The sequence below is a fragment of the Salvelinus sp. IW2-2015 genome, unplaced genomic scaffold (assembly GCF_002910315.2).
Source record: "Salvelinus sp. IW2-2015 unplaced genomic scaffold, ASM291031v2 Un_scaffold776, whole genome shotgun sequence".
In the NCBI taxonomy this organism is placed as follows: Eukaryota; Metazoa; Chordata; class Actinopteri; order Salmoniformes; family Salmonidae; genus Salvelinus; species Salvelinus sp. IW2-2015.
In genome coordinates this window covers 43,497-59,830 of record NW_019942609.1, presented here as the reverse complement: position 1 = coordinate 59,830, position 16,334 = coordinate 43,497, and the positions used below count along the sequence as shown (strand labels likewise).

General features: G+C 41.0%; 1 protein-coding gene across 1 annotated transcript; it reads left to right on the top strand.

Annotated features, from left to right (window-relative positions):
• Positions 1 to 9,841: 9,841 nt before the first annotated feature.
• LOC112068869 (ankyrin repeat and SOCS box protein 17) lies at positions 9,842 to 13,964 on the top strand. The gene is made up of 3 exons (XM_024136089.2): positions 9,842 to 11,586; positions 11,919 to 12,198; positions 12,487 to 13,964. Exons 1-3 carry the CDS (start codon positions 11,141 to 11,143, stop codon positions 12,691 to 12,693), a joined length of 933 nt encoding a protein of 310 aa, XP_023991857.1. The 5' UTR covers positions 9,842 to 11,140; the 3' UTR covers positions 12,694 to 13,964.
• Positions 13,965 to 16,334: the final 2,370 nt, after the last annotated feature.

Below are 16,334 nucleotides of genomic sequence, written 5' to 3'. Positions count from 1 at the left end.
ACATTAACATAATAGTAACAGTACACTAACATAATAGTAACAGTACAGTAACATAATAGTAACAGTACAGTAACATAATAGTAACAGTACAGTAACATAACAGTACAGTAACATAATAGTACAATACAGTAACAGTACAATAACATAACAGTACAGTAACATAATAGTACAATACAGTAACAGTACAATAATAGTAGCATAACAGTACAGTAACATAACAGTAACATAATAGTACAATACAGTAACATAACAGTACAGTAACATAACAGTACAGTAACATAACAGTACAGTAACATAACAGTACAGTAACATAACAGTACAATACAGTAACAGTACAATAATAGTAGCATAACAGTACAGTAACATAACAGTAACATAATAGTACAATACAGTAACAACCGTACAGTAACATAATAGTAACAGTACGGTAACATAATAGTAAGAGTACAGTAACACAACAGTACAGTAACATAACAGTAACAGTAACATACCAGTACAGTAACACAACAGTACAGTAACATAACAGTAACAGTAACATACCAGTACAGTAACAGTAACATACCAGTACAGTAACAGTAGCATACCAGTACAGTAACATAACAGTACAATACAGCAACAGTAACACAACAGTACAGTAACATAACAGTACAATACAGCAACAGTACAGTAACACAACAGTACAGTAACCGTAGCAAATTGAGAAATCATGTGACTAAACTGAATATAAAGAAGTAGAAACTACACTATGAAACAAAGATAAATTACATAAAGAATGATAGTAAAAAGGTTTGGATCACCTCAAACTCAGCTTCATCATTCATTGAATCAGATGGCTCATTCATCACAAAACCCACTGATATTGCCAACTACTTTAATGATTTCTTCATTGGCAAGATTAGCAAACTTAGGCATGACATGCCAGCAATAAATGCTTACACTACACATCCAAGTATATCTGACCAAATTATGAAAGACAAGCATTGTAATTTTTAATTCTATAAATTGATTGTGGAAGAAGTTATAAAAAAAGTTTTTTATATTGCCACTCCTATTTGCCATATCTACAATTTATGACTACTAAAAAAGTATGCCCTCAGGCCTGGATGGAAGAAAAAGTAATTCCGCTACACAAGAATAGTAAAGCTCCCTTTACTGGCTCAAAAAGCCGACCAATCAGCCTGTTACCAACGCTTAGTAAACTTTTGGGAAAAAATTGTGTTTTGTAGGGAAGGACATTCAACAAGCACAGCACTTACACAAATGACTGATGATTGGCTGAGAGAAACTGATGATAAAAAGATTGTGGGGGCTGTTTTCTTWGACTTCAGTGTAGCTTTTGACATTATGGATCATAGTCTGCTGCTGGAAAAACGTATGTGTTATGGCTTTACACCCCCTGCTATATTGTGGATAAAGAGTTACCTGTCTAACAGAACACAGAGGGTGTTCTTTAATGGAAGCCTCTCCAACATAATCCAGGTAGAATCAGGAATTCCCCAGGGCAGCTGTCTAGGCCCCTTACTTTTTTCAATCTTTACTAACAACATGCCACTGGCTTTGAGTAAAGCCAGTGTGTTTGTCACTGGTGTCGAGAGGAGTAGGCAGGAGGCTGTCGCAGGTTATGAACTATTGAATTTATTTAAGCCCCATAGAACAAAGCGGGACGAAACCAAAACGCTGCTGTGCTCAAAATATATCTTCATAAACAAAAAGGAACAAGGCGAACATAAAGTGCAAAATATAAAGTACTCAGAAAACAGTAGGAGAGATTCCTCTCAGAAAACAAGTAACATTTATAATGACCGACAAAGACAAATGGCAGAGGGAGTATATATACAGTGATAGAGTGGGGATTGGAACCAGGTGTTTGTAATGATGACGAGACAAGTCCGGGGTTGATGAGTGAAGGGCGTTTGCCAGCAGCAGGTTCGGCAGCAGCTAGAAGGCCGGCGACGCCGAACGCCTGAGTTGGACAGGAGAGGGAGCCAAAGCGAAGGCTGGTGTGACTGTCTATGTACGTGGATGATTCAACACTATACACGTCAGATACTACAGCAAATGAAATGACTGCAACATTCAACAAATAGCTGCAGTTAGTTTAAAAACTGGGTGGCAAGGAATAAATTAGTACTAAATCTTTCAAAAACTTAAAGCATTGTATTTGGGATAAATCATTCCCTAAACCTCAACTAAATCTAGTAATAAATAATGAGGAAATTTAGAGAGTTGAGGTGACTAAACTGCTTGGAGTAACCCTGGATTGTAAACTGTCATGGTCAAAATATATTGATACAACAGTAGCTAAGATGGGGAGAAGTCTGTCCATAATAAAGCGATGCTCTGTATTTACAGGCTACACCTGTAAAACGTGTGTAGTCCACCAATAACAACCAGATACACCTGTAAAACGTGTGTAGTCTACCAATAACAACCAGCTACACCTGTAAAACGTGTGTAGTCTACCAATAAACAACCAGATACACCTGTTTAAACAACGTGTGTAGTTCTAACCAATAACAAAACTCAGATACACTGTAAAAACTGTGTAGTCCACCAATAAACAACCAGATACACCTGTTTAAAATCTGTGTAGTCCACCAATAACAACCAATACACCTGTAAAACGTGTGTAGTCTACCAATAACAACCAGATACACCTGTAAAACGTGTGTAGTCTACCAAAACAACCAGATACCACCTGTAAACGTGTGTACGTTCACCAATAACAACCAGATACAACCTGTAAAATACGTGTGTAGTCTACCAGATAACAAACCCAGAACACCTGTAACGTGGTATGCACCAATACAAACAGATACACCTGTAAAACGTTTTAGTCTACCAATAACAACCAATACACCTGTAAAACGTGGTAGTCTACCAATACAACCAGATACACTCGTAAAACGTGGGTTAGTCTTACCAATAACAACCAGATACACCTGTAAAACGTGTGTAATCCACCAATAACAAACCAGATACACCTGTTAAACGTGTAGCTACATTAAAAACCATCACTTTGACTGATCGTAGGCAGTCTACCAGATAAATCTAAACCAGATACACCTGTAAACGTGTGTTAGGTTCCTAACAAATACATACCAGATACACCTGTAAAACGTGTGTAGTTACCCAAACAACCCTGATACACCTGTAAAAGTGTGTAGGTCTACCCAATTAGCCAACAACCAGATACACCTGTAAAACGTGTGTAGTCTATCCAAATAACAAACGCAGAACTGTAACACCGTTGTGGGCGAAAGCAATCCGGTAGCCTTGAAGACTGAGTCTACCAATAAACAACCAGATACACCTGTATAAACGTACTCACCTACAGTCCACCCAATTACCACATACACAGATGTCCACCTGCTATAAGACCACCGTGTAAACAGCAAAGTGCTACCATCCCACCTAGATAGCCAACCAGACTACAGCCTGTTGAAAACGTGTGTTAGGCTACCAATAACAACCAGATATTTACCCTATAAACATCTTGAAGGTGAATCCCTTATCTTACCGAACCCATAATCAACGCACCCAATCCTTACACTGTTAAAACTGTTCTCTCTACCGTTCATAATAACAACTCTAGTATACTAGCTCGTATAGTAGATGCTGTGTGTGAGTGAACTAATAGCCCCAATGAGGAAACCAATACACTGTAAAAGTTGTAGTCTACTGCAATAAGCATAACCCAGATACCACTCTATAAAAACGTGTGTAGTCTACCAATAACAAACCATATACACCCCTGTAAAACGTGTTAGTCTACCAATTATACAAAACCAGATACACCTGTAAAACGTGTTGTAGTCTACCAATAACAACCCACATACAACCTGTAAAACGGCTGAAGGCTACCCCAATAGCAACCAATACATCCGTGTAAACGTGCTCGTAGTCTACCAATAAAACCAGAGTACACTGTTCCAACGTGTTGTTATCCACCAATAACATCGAGCTACACCTGGTTAAAACGTTGCTAGTCTACCAAGAACAACCCAGCACACCTTGATAAAACGTGCTGTATAGTCTACTCTAAAACAACCAGATACACCTGTAAAAACGTGTGTAGTTCACCAATAACGAACCAACCGCTACACCTGTAAAACGTGCTTGATCTACCACCTGTTACCCATTAGCAAGCCAGGGATTACACCTGCTAAAACTGGCTGATAGCTTCAAAATACACAATAACACCAGATACACCTGTAAAAACAGTTTAGTTGAAGGCTACTGGTGCAGTCTTTTATTGACACTCATAAAAACTGTCAAAAAACGTTTATAACATTGTTGAATGTAATGGTCCATCGCTTGTAGCTATGTAGCAACGTGACATACAGTGTCTTCAGATAAACGAGACAAATATCAAACGCCACCAACCTGCAATGTCTCCATAGTTGTCCAAAGATAAATGATAAATTGCTCATTTAGTACTGAGTGTGCACTCTAAGGTTAATTGAGTTAGGCATGCACTGGACAAAGCAGCACAAACCCATCTGACAACAAAGATCTTCCAACGACGCCACACCACACACACACGCACGAAGAGACACACACAAAATGACTCCAAACACAGAACCACACATACACTCCCGTTTGCCCACCCAAAAGTTTGGGTCACTTAGAAATGTGCTTGTTTTGATAAGAAACATTGTTGTCCATTAAAAATTACATCATAATTGAGCAGAAATAAAGTGTAGACATGTTAATGTTGTAAATGACTGTGTGCTAGCTGTGGAAATGCAGATTTTTCATGAAAAATAATCTACAGTTGAATTCGAATTTACATACACCTTAGCCAAATACATTTTTAAACTCAGTTTCACAATTTCACTGACATTTTAATCCTAGTAAAAATTCCCTCAGTTTTAGTCAGTTAAGGAATCACCACTTTAGTTTTAAGAATTAAATGTCCAAATAATATTAGAGAGAATTATTTATTCAGGTTTATTATTTCCTCCACCATTCCTAGCGGATCAGGTTACATGCACTCATTAGTATTTGTAGCCATTGCCTGTAAATTGTTTAACTTGGATGCAACGTTTCTGAGCCGTATCAACAAGCTCCCACTAATAAATTGGTGATTTTGGCCCATTCCTCCTGACAGAGCTGGCTGTAATAAGTCAGTTTGTAGCCTCCTCGCTTGCACCACACTTTCAGTTCGCCCACATAATGTTCATATAAGACAATGAACGTCAGGCTTGTGGATCACACTCCAATACCTGGACTTTGTTTCCTTAAGCCATTTTGCCACAACTTGAAGTATGCTTGGGGTCATTGTCATTTGGACAGACTCAATTTCCGAACCAAGCTTACTTCCTGATGATGTCCTTGAGGTTCGCCTTCAATATATTCACAAATTTTTCTACCTCATGATGCCATCTATTTTGTGAAGTGCACCAGTCCCCTCCTGCAGCAAAACACCCCCATAACATGATGCTGCCACACCCGTGCTTCACGGTTGGAATGGTGTTTTTTGGCTTGCAAGCCTCCCCTTTTCCTCCAAACATAACAATGGTCATTATGCGAACAGTTCTATTTTTGTTTCATCAGACCAGAGGACATTTCTCCAAAAAGTACGATCTTTGTCCCCATGTGCAATTGCAAACCGTGTGTAGTCGCTTTTTTTTTATGGCGGTTTGGAGCAGTGGCTCTTCCTGCTGAGCGCGCAGTTCATGAGCTTCTGCTCTACTGTACGACTTGAGGCTTGTTTGTCTAGATGTCAATATAGACTTGTTTTACTGTGATATAATCTTTTATACTGTTTCCTCCAGCATCTTCACAAGGTCCTTTGCTGTTGTTCTGGATTGATTTGCTCTTTCGCACCAAAGTACATTCATCTCTAGGAGACAGAACGCGTCATCTTCCTGAGCAGGTATGACGGCTGCTGTCCCATGGTGTTTATAGTTGCGTACTATTGTTTGTACAAATGAACGTGGTACCTTCAGGCGTTTGGAAATTGCTCCAAGGATGAACCAACTTGGGAGGTCTACATATATTTTCTGAGTCTTGGCTGATTTCTTTTATTTTTCCCAATATGTCAAGCGAAGGAGGCATTTGAGTTTGAAGGTAGGCCTTGAGAAATACATCCACACGTAGACCTCCCAATTGACTCAAATTATTGGCTAACAGACTCTATCAGAAAGCTTCTAAGCCATGACATCATTTTCTGGAATTTTCCAAGCTGTTTAAAGGCACAGTCAACTTAGTGTATGTAAACTTCTGACCCACTGGAATTGTGATACAGTGAGTTATACGTGAAATAATCTGTCTGTAAACAATTGTTGGAAAAATTACTTGTGTCATGCACAAAGTAGATGTCCTAACCGACTTGCCAAAACTATAGTTTGTTAACAAGACATTTGTGGAGTGGTTGAAAAACGAGTTAATGACTCCAACCTAAGTGTATGTAAACTTCTGACTTCAACTGTACATATGAGATGAGTAATGTAGGTTGTGTAAACATTATTAAAGTGGTGTTATTTAAAATGACATTGACTAAGTCTATGTATTTAAGTGGCCAGAGATTTGAGTCTGTATGTTGGCAGCAGCCTCTCTATGTTAGTGATGGCAGCGTAGCCTAGTGGTTAGAGAAAGTGTTGCAAGATCGAATCCCCGAACTGACAAGGTACAAATCTGTTGTGTACCTATGATAAAAATTACAGACCTCTACATACTTTGTAAGTAGGAAAACCTGCAAAATCGGCAGTGTATCAAATACTTGTTCTCCCCACTGTACATCAATGTTGTTGTCTGAGGCTATCCTGAACATATCCCAGTCCAAGTGATRGAAGCAATCTTGAAGCGTGGGTCGGCCTCTGGGATATGATCGCATGTCCAGGGTGGAGGTCTGAACAAAGGATCCACTTCGGGAAAGACATATTCCTGGTTGTAATGATGGTAAGTTGACATCGCTTTTATATCCAATAGTTTTCCCGGCTGTATGTAATAACACTTGAGATTTTCTGGGCTAACAATGTAAGAAATAATACATTAAAAAAAACAAATAACTGCATAGTTTTCTAAGTACCTGAAGCGAGGCAACCATCTCTATCTTTCATACAAATCTTAACCTTGTGACCCATTACATACATCTGTTGTTTGTCATGTAGCCTGAAAGGGGTGTAGCTTGGCTATAAAAGACCTTTGTACCTTTGTCTCGGGGCTCTCAACGAATCATCTGAGGGTGATTCGTCGACCAGCCATCATTATCGCAGAGCACTCAATCGATTCACTTTGTATGTGTGTGTTGTATGGACCTGCTCCGTTATTAATAAGTGATTAAAGATTTAGTTTAATATGACTCTGACTTGTGTGATAAGTTTGTCTCTCCTCATTTGAGAGTAAAGAAATTAACCACCACACCAGTTCAAAGTGAATAATGCRAGGCCCCTGAGGCAAATGGCTAATTTGTATGAAGACCTACTGTAGCTCTGATTGGCTATAGTGCACCAGTCAGCATAGACTCTGGTCCTGGACAAGACAGATGTCTTTATTCAGTTTTATTTACTGCAATGTCTATTAATTGTCCAAACGCACGGCCGTTTCCCCACTCCAAATTGCTATAGAATTTTCACAAATGCCTTAGAATACATAATTGCCAAACATTCTAAGAATTTATGAAAATGTGAAAATTACCATATGTAAGTGCTCGCTTGTCAGAAGATGCTTTAAAAAGTGTTATTCTTCCTGGGGGTGTACTGTATGTATACAGATTTTAATACAATTTAATGTTATTAAAATGCTTTCAGTTCCAATTTAAATGCAACAATGCTTCACACTGTAACGGCTTTCCTCCTGGAAAGAAGGAGAGGACCAAAATGCAGCGCGGTTATTGTTCAACATGTTTAATKAGARGATAAACAGTGAACATTAACAAACAACAAAATAACAAACGTGAAAGCCGAGACAGTCCTATCTGGTGCAGAACACAAACACAGAGACAGGAAACAATCACCCACAAAATCCCAACACCAAACAAGCCTCCTATATATGATTCTCAATCAGGGACAACGATTACCAGCTGCCTCTGATTGAGAACCATATTAGGCTGGACACAGAAACAGACAAACTAGACACACAACATAGAATTCCCACCCAGCTCACYTCCTGACCAACACTAAACAAGCAAAACACATAATAACTCTGGTCAGGACGTTACACACACTCTATTTTCAAAGAGATGGCGATCAACAGGAAGCGCGCGGCAATAAATAACACAGTTCAACTCACCAGATCATTTGAAACTTAACTTCCTGTTAAAAGTTATTATTGAAAAGTGAGAAAATATCAAATTAGCAACAACACCCTCTTTGATAACACCTACTGCAGCCGCTGAAAACTAGCCGACAACAAAAGCTAGCTAGCTAGACCATGGGAAAACTACTGCTCGCTATTGTGCAGTGACCTGTTGGACTTCAAGAAGGCAGAAGTTTCCATAAGTTTCTGTAAAAACGGTCCACCCATTAAAGTCAAAATGTGATTGGTTGATTCCGCTGTCACTCCAAAATGTTGCCCTAATACAGTTGAATGGCAGATGCCTTGATCTAGCTTCTGATGGCCTAGCCAATACCTGACTTAGCTAGATTTATCTCCCTAGAGACCAGCAAAGAAAAATCCTGATTGGATCTTTTTTCACTTCAGTGTTAACCCTTTCCTTTCGAACAAAAATGGAAGAGAATAAATCAGAACAACATTGAAAATAATAACATTATTATTATTTTATAAATCCTTACCCCTTTTCTGAAGGCGTAGAAGGCCCTTTGTGGGGAAAGAAAGAAGAAGAAAGAAAGAAAGAAAGAAAGAAAGAAAGAAAGAAAGAAAGAAAGAAAGAAAGAAAGAAAGAAAGAAAGAAAGAAAGAAAGAAAGAAAGAGAGAAGAAGAGTGAGTGACTGAGTCAAACCTTTTCGGAGACACAAAAAGATGTTGTTGTCGCATCAGTCACTCGTCTGTCAGAGAGTGCAACACTCTTGCACTAAATTTCAGTTGTGATTCTTCTTTAACCTTGGCAGTCTCTATTCTGGTTTCCAGTTTGTTTCAGCCCTTTTGCCAACTCCTAATGGGTATTATCATGCCAATGTTTGGTTTGCCAATGACAATGAATCAGACAAAACACAACCAGATCTGAGACCAGGCCAGGCAGTCTCATCAAAAACACAACCAGATCTGAGACCAGACCAGGCAGTCTCATCAACAACACAACCATATCTGAGACCAGACCAGGCAGTCTCATCAACAACACAACCATATCTGAGACCANCAGTCTCATCAACAACACAACCATATCTGAGACCAGACCAGGCAGTCTCATCAACAACACAACCATATCTGAGACCAGGCAGTCTCATCAAAAGCACAACCAGGTCTGTTAGTGTCATTCCAGTCCGATGTGTGTTTTGCTGCCCCCTAGCAGATTCACAGAACACTGCAGGTATTCATCTATTCTATTGCGTGACGTTAAGTTGATCAGCTCACCACACAACTCAACTGTATCCACAACACATGATCATGGAAACTTTACCTTTACAGAGATAACACAGATAGGCCGACTGGAATATGTCAGTGGGAACATTTATTGACAACAAATAGTGAGTGTTTTTTTTTTATTAAATGACACTTGACCGTAATGTGACTTATAAAGGGGTTATAAGTAGATAATACTTGTTTTAAAGTAAGCTTCTGATAAGTACTTTTATGCATAAAGTCAGCCTTTTATAAATGTATTTTAAATCAGCCAAACACACGAAGGTCTCATGGGAAGGGTTTGGCTGATGTTATGCTGTGTCAAAGGCTGCTTAACGTCAGCCAAAGCCGTCCCATGGGACCGTGTGTTTGTTTGAGCTATTGAAGCAGTGGACAAACAGAGACACCGTTGTGCACAGCGGCAGGGAACGCTCTGAAACCTTCCTATCAMAAAAGTCTGTAGTCTGAGCGGTGAAAAACGGAGATTATGAAACCAGGGACCAAGGACAGCGACTCTAGAATAGACATTCTGATGAAGCTTCACGCCCAAAACGTCTATGAATTTAAACGACACGCCGTTGAACAGGAGTTGCTGAAGCAAGATCACTATCGCTCCATGTTTCATATCAACAAGGGGATAAGAACTGTTGAGATGACGTTAAGGGATATAAAAATTATTAGTGGGTATTGTCACCAAACGGAAACTCTCAAGGAGAAACCAAAAGAAGGTTTTCCAAATCTGAGCCTCAGAAATAGTTTGAGAGATTTCCGTAAAGGTAACCAAGAAGAAATTATTTCGATTCTGAACTTGAATGCTAAGTGTACCACCGCACGACCTCACATCCGTCTGGACCACAAAGGAAATGCAAATGGTGACCAGAAAATCGCATCTTCTTCGGGGCGTCTTTTTCGTGCCACGGCATTCAGCGCAGGAGTGATATGTGGTTTCCCTTCAGAAAGTGGATTAATCGATGTATCCATCTCCCCTTTGTTGCCTTGTAACAAAATCCGTTCAAAGTCAGTCATTACAGTAATCAACGGCCGTAGGACTGGGATCAACGGAAATGGACCGCTATCTCAGTTCTCGGAGTCGCGCGGCTCAGCCTTTGGTACCAAGGACAGCAACGGCATCCGCGTCACAACAGCCATGTCCAAGACAGCCATAAAGGAAGGCCTGAGAGAGCTGGTCCTGGAGTACAATAGACAAAGGACTATGAGTTATATTGAAAAACAAAAAGTATTACGAGAAAAAGTGTCTGCTTTTATTAATGGACTCTAGCAGAAGAGGATAAATGYATAGTTAGCAGAATTTATTAATTAGCAGAATTTAATCATTATTTATTAATGGATAGTTAGCAGAATTTATTAATTATTTATTAATGGATAGTTAGCAGAAGAAGAACACGAGAGAATCTTCATGGATATATTTTACGTATGGGCTAGATGGTGTCCATAACCATTTAGGTTAAGACATGAACACCTGTGTTTTTAGCTTCACTATAGCAGGCTATTATTTAACAAGATAGGTGCATTTCATATTTTAGAACAGACTATAAAGTCGAATTATTCAAGCAAACAAGCACTGAATGGCCAAGTGCGAACAATAGAGCGTTCTGCGTAATGACGCGCGTTCATGTACGTGACAATGCTCAGGAATGTATAAATTCTGAAAATGTTTAACAGCAAAGTTTGTACTTGGGGGGAAGGCGAGTGTCCGACCACAACAATGTCGGGTAGCGACGAAGACCACACCGATGGCGAGGATAACGTTTTTCTCAACCTGGTCGCGCGTGTCATCCGGAAACCCCTCTACCGGTTTCCAGGGCAGTGGGGTCACGAGACCTACGAGCCGCGGATCTACAGAAGTCTGGGTACCATCCTACGGAACGCGACCTCGGAAGAATTCGATGCCTTTATAATGGACTTTATTCATTTTGCGCGAACGGCTCAGGCGCGCCTGGACATGCAGTTCTACATGGAGTTCATTAACGTGTGCACAAATACCATCCTTCACTGGGTGTTTGCGCGCAGGTGCAGCGCCGACATAGTCCGGAAGCTGATGGAGAGGACGTCGGTGTTTCTGCAGGACCAGACTAACAACCTGGCCATAGCATGGAGGTAAAATACGTATTTACATTTTTTTTTTAAATGTTTTACCCTAAAACGCTGATAAAACTGTCAACACTAAATGTTGGCCTAATTTCATTTCACAACCACCTGAGCCATCAAGATCCAGCCAGACCTCTTGGCAGAGACTGTAGTAGTACAGTATCCTCCCATACAGGAAAACACTAGTAATCAGACTGGTGATAGTCGGGTTATAAGAGAACGTGGTAAAAATAGTCCTACAGCTGCGGTCTTCAACTCTGGTGTAGCGTATTAGTGTTGGGCCGGAATAAAAGCCTGCATCATCAGTAGGGACACAAACACAATTCCACTTTTCTCTCCAGGTGTTTCACACCCATCTACAGCCCCAGCCCCGTGGGCGGGGTAACCCCACTGATGTTCGTGGCCCAGAACAGGCAGTATGACGTGCTGAAGGTGTTGCTGCAGTATGGGATGCTAGAGAAGGAGAGGAGACCCACCTACATCATCATCTCTGTCCTGTTTAACCCCCCGAGACTGGAGGCGCTGGATGAACGCTGTCACGCCACCGTCACCAGGGAACTCAGGGACTGTATGGCTCTGTGCTTCAGGGTGCTGAGCCATGTATCCATGTCTGAAATAGAGGTCAGTTTATATATATATATATACACACACACACACACACAGAGGGATCTCAGACTGACTGTCTGTTTCATGGCGCTCAGCCATGTCTCTCTCTCAGCCACAGAGGTCAGTTGATTTAATTTCCATCACAGACATCAGTGGACTACAGTATGACTATACAAAACAAGCAACACTTCTTCTTGTGTAGAATGCTGGGTAAAGCAAACGGTTTAAAGCTAATAATAGGAGAACGTCACAATCACACACTAAAGCCATTCTGGTTATTGACATGCATGTCCCTCGTTACAGATGCAGATTGGGTACGGTCGTAAGCCCTTGATTGAAGACTGGAGAGACCACATCCCCCCGAGTCGCTACAAGGACCCCTGTGAACTGACCCACCTCTGCCGTATGGTGGTTCGGACCTCTCTGCTGGCCAGGGGCCGCTTACCGGACGGCATCAAGTCGCTACCACTCCCTACACTCCTCCAAGGCTATCTCAACCTGGAGAGCTGACCTGGCTATGGGGCCTGGAGTTTTACCTGGTCTTGGTGAGGTCATGTGGTCTGGAAAAACTCCTGGCTTTGCTATTAAAACAACCAGGAGGATGGAGTTTGTCTTTTATTAAAGTGGCTGCAAATCAAAATGTGTTTTATGAAGTCCTTTTAACATCAGTCACAAAGTGCTTTACAGTTACCCCCCCCCCCCACCCCCACCGAAACCGTAAAGAGCAAAAGCAAAGCAAAAGCAGAAGCTGAACAACTGTCTAGAAAGAAGAAACCTGTCGGGAGAAACCTCTGAGGAACCCCTGAGGAACCCCTGGGAAACCCCTGAGGAACCCATGCTCTATTGGCTGTACTGGTTATGTGGCCATTATAAGTTCCTGGGTGTCCACATCACCAAGAAACTATCATGGTCCAAACACACCAACACAGTCATGAAGAAGCACGACAAAACCTCTTCCCCTAGGAGGCTGAAAAGATGTGTCGTGGGCCCTCAGATCCTTAAAAAGTTCTACAGCTGCACCATTGAGAGCATCTTGACTGGCTGCATCACCGCCTGGTATGGCAACTGGTTTGGCATCCGACCGCAAGGCGCTACAGAGGGTAGTGAGTATGGCACAGGACATCACTGGGGCCGAGCTCCCTGCCATCCAGGAACTCTATACCAGGCGGTGTCAGAGGAAAGCTCTAAAAATGATCAAAGACTCCAGTTATAGATAATGCTCTCTGCTACCGCACAGCAAGCGGTACCGATGCACCAAGTCTGGAACCAACAGGACCCTGAACAGCTTCTACCCTCAAGCCATAAGACTGTTAAATAGTTATCTCCACTGACAAGTTTTGCACTAAGTCTTTGAATCATCACATACATTGCTACTACTGTCTATTATCTGTCTTGTTAGACAGTCACTTTATCCCTACCTATATGTACATACTGTATATACCTCAATTACCTCGTACCCCTTCACAGCGACTTGGTCCTGGTAACCCGTGTATATAGCCAAGTTATAGTTATTCATTGTGTATTTATTCCTTGTGTTATTCTTTTTCTATTATGTTCTATGTTGGATTGGGCCCGTAAGTAAGCGTTTCACTGTTAGTTTACACCTGTTGTTAAAATTTTACATTTGTTTAGACAAATTAAAGGTGAATTGAAGGTTTCTGTAATACCACGTCTCTCCCAGATAACAAAAAGTTACGGAACCTAAACTTTGAGTCATTTGGCATCTACAGAGATACAATGATAGATATTCTCTCTCCTCCCTCTGGCTCTCTCTGGCTCTCTCTCCTCTCTCTGGCTCTCTCTGGCTCTCTCAGGCCTCTCTGGCTCATCTCTGAGCTCTCTCTGGGCTCTCTCTGGCTCTCTCTGGCTCTCTCTGGCTCTCTCTGGCTCCCTCTGGCTCTCTCTCCTCTCTCTCTCTGTAATTTACATGAGTGAATTACAGGTCTGGTTGCTGTAACACCTGGGTTCTCTCTGCCAGCACACTGGATGTTGAGTTTCAGAACCAGGTTGGAAGTGTGCATCCTATGGAAAACACAGAGATACACATAAATATATCATACTCTATCTGTCGCTCTGTCTTGTCATACTCTGTCGCTCTGTCTGAAGAATCTAAAATATATTTTTGGTTTACTACATAATTCCATATGTGATATTTCATAGTTTTGACTGTTGGTATGATGTTCTTTTTCTGAAATGCTGTGTTACTTTTACGCCAGATGTAACGGGATGCACACCTTCCAAAAAGTTCAACTTTCGTCTTGTCAGTCCACAGAATATTTTCCCAAAAGTCTCAGGGATCATCAAGATGTTTTTTGCCAAAAGTGAGACAAGCCTTGATGTTCTTTTTGGTCAGCAGTGGTTTTCTCCTTGGAACTCTGCCATGGATACCATTTCTGCCAAGTCTCTTACTTCTGGTTGAGTCATGAACACTGACCTTAACTGAGGCAAGTGAGGCCTGCAGTTCTTTAGATGTTGTTGTGGGTTCTTTTGTGACCTCTTGGATGAGTCGTCGCTGCGCTCTTGGGGTAACGTTGGTAGGCCGGCCACTCCTGGGAAGGTTCACTACTGTTCAAAATGTTCTCCATTTGTGGATAATGTCTCTCACCGTGGTTCGCTGGAGTCCCAAAGCTTTAGAAATGGCTTTGTAACCCTTTCCAGACTGATAGATGTCAATTACTTTGTTTCTCATCTGTTCCTGAATTTCTTTGGATCGCGGCATGATGTCTTGCTTTTTGAGGTCTTTTGGCCTACTTCACTTTGTCAGACAGGTTCTATGTAAGTGATTTCTTGATTCAACAGGTCTGGCAGTAATCAGGTCTGGGTGTGGCTAGTGAAATTGAACTCAGCTTACCAAAAAATGTGATTAACCACAGTAAATTCATGATTTAACAAGGGGGGGCAATTACTTTGTCACATAGGGCCATGAGAGTTCGGATAGCTTTTTCCCTTAATTTTATTTATTATCACTTAACCTGCATTTTGTGTTTACTTGGGTTATCTTTGTGTATTATTAAAATTTGTTTGATGATCTGAAACATTTAAGTGTGTCACGATCGTCGTATAGAGGAGAAGACGAGGACCAAGGTGCAGCGTGGTAAGTGTTCATTGTTTTAATTAAATTATGAAACACTTGACAAAACAACCAAAACGATAAACGAACAGTCCTGTAAGGTGAACACACAAAACAGAAAACAACCACCCACAAACACAGGTGGGAACAGGCTACCTAAGTATGGTTCTCAATCAGAGACAACGATAGACAGCTGCCTCTGATTGAGAACCATACCAGGCCAAACACATAGAAATACAAAACAAGGACAACAGAGAATACCAGACTTAGAATGCCCACCCAAACTCACGCCCTGACCAACCAAAATAGAGACATAAAAAGGATCTCTAAGGTCAGGGCGTGACAAAGTGGGATAAATGTGCAAAAAAAATAAGAAATCAGGAAGGGGGCAAATAATTTTTCACAGCACTGTATATATATATATACACTACCGGTCAAAAGTTTTAGAACACCTACTCATTCAAGGGTTTTTCTTTATTTTTACTATTTTCTACCTTGTAGAATAATAGTGAAGACATCAAAACTATGAAATAACACATATGGAATCATGTAGTAACCAAAAATATATTTCAGATTTTAGATTCTTCAAATAGCCACCCTTTGTCATGATGACAGCTTTGCACACTCCTGGCATTCTCTCAACCAGCTTCACCTGGAATGCTTTTCCAACTATCTTGAAGGAGTTCCCACATATGCTGAGCACTTGTTGGCTGCTTTTCCTTCACTCTGCGGTCCGACTCATCCCAAACCATCTCAATTTAGTTGAGGTCGGGGGATTGTGGAGGCCAGGTCATCTGATGCAGCACTCCATCACTCTCCTCCTTGGTAAATAGCCCTTACACAGCCTGGAGGTGTGTTGGGTCATTGTCCTATTGAAAAACAAATGATAGTCTCACAAAGGCACGGCGGTTGGAACCAAAAATCTCAAAAATTTGGACTCCAGACCAAAGGACAAATTTCCACCAGTCTAATGTCCATTGCTTGTGTTTCTTGGCCCAAGAAAGTCTCTTCTTCTATTGGTGGTTTCTTTGCAAAAATTCAACCATGAAGGTCTCATTCACACAGTCTTTTCTGAACAGTT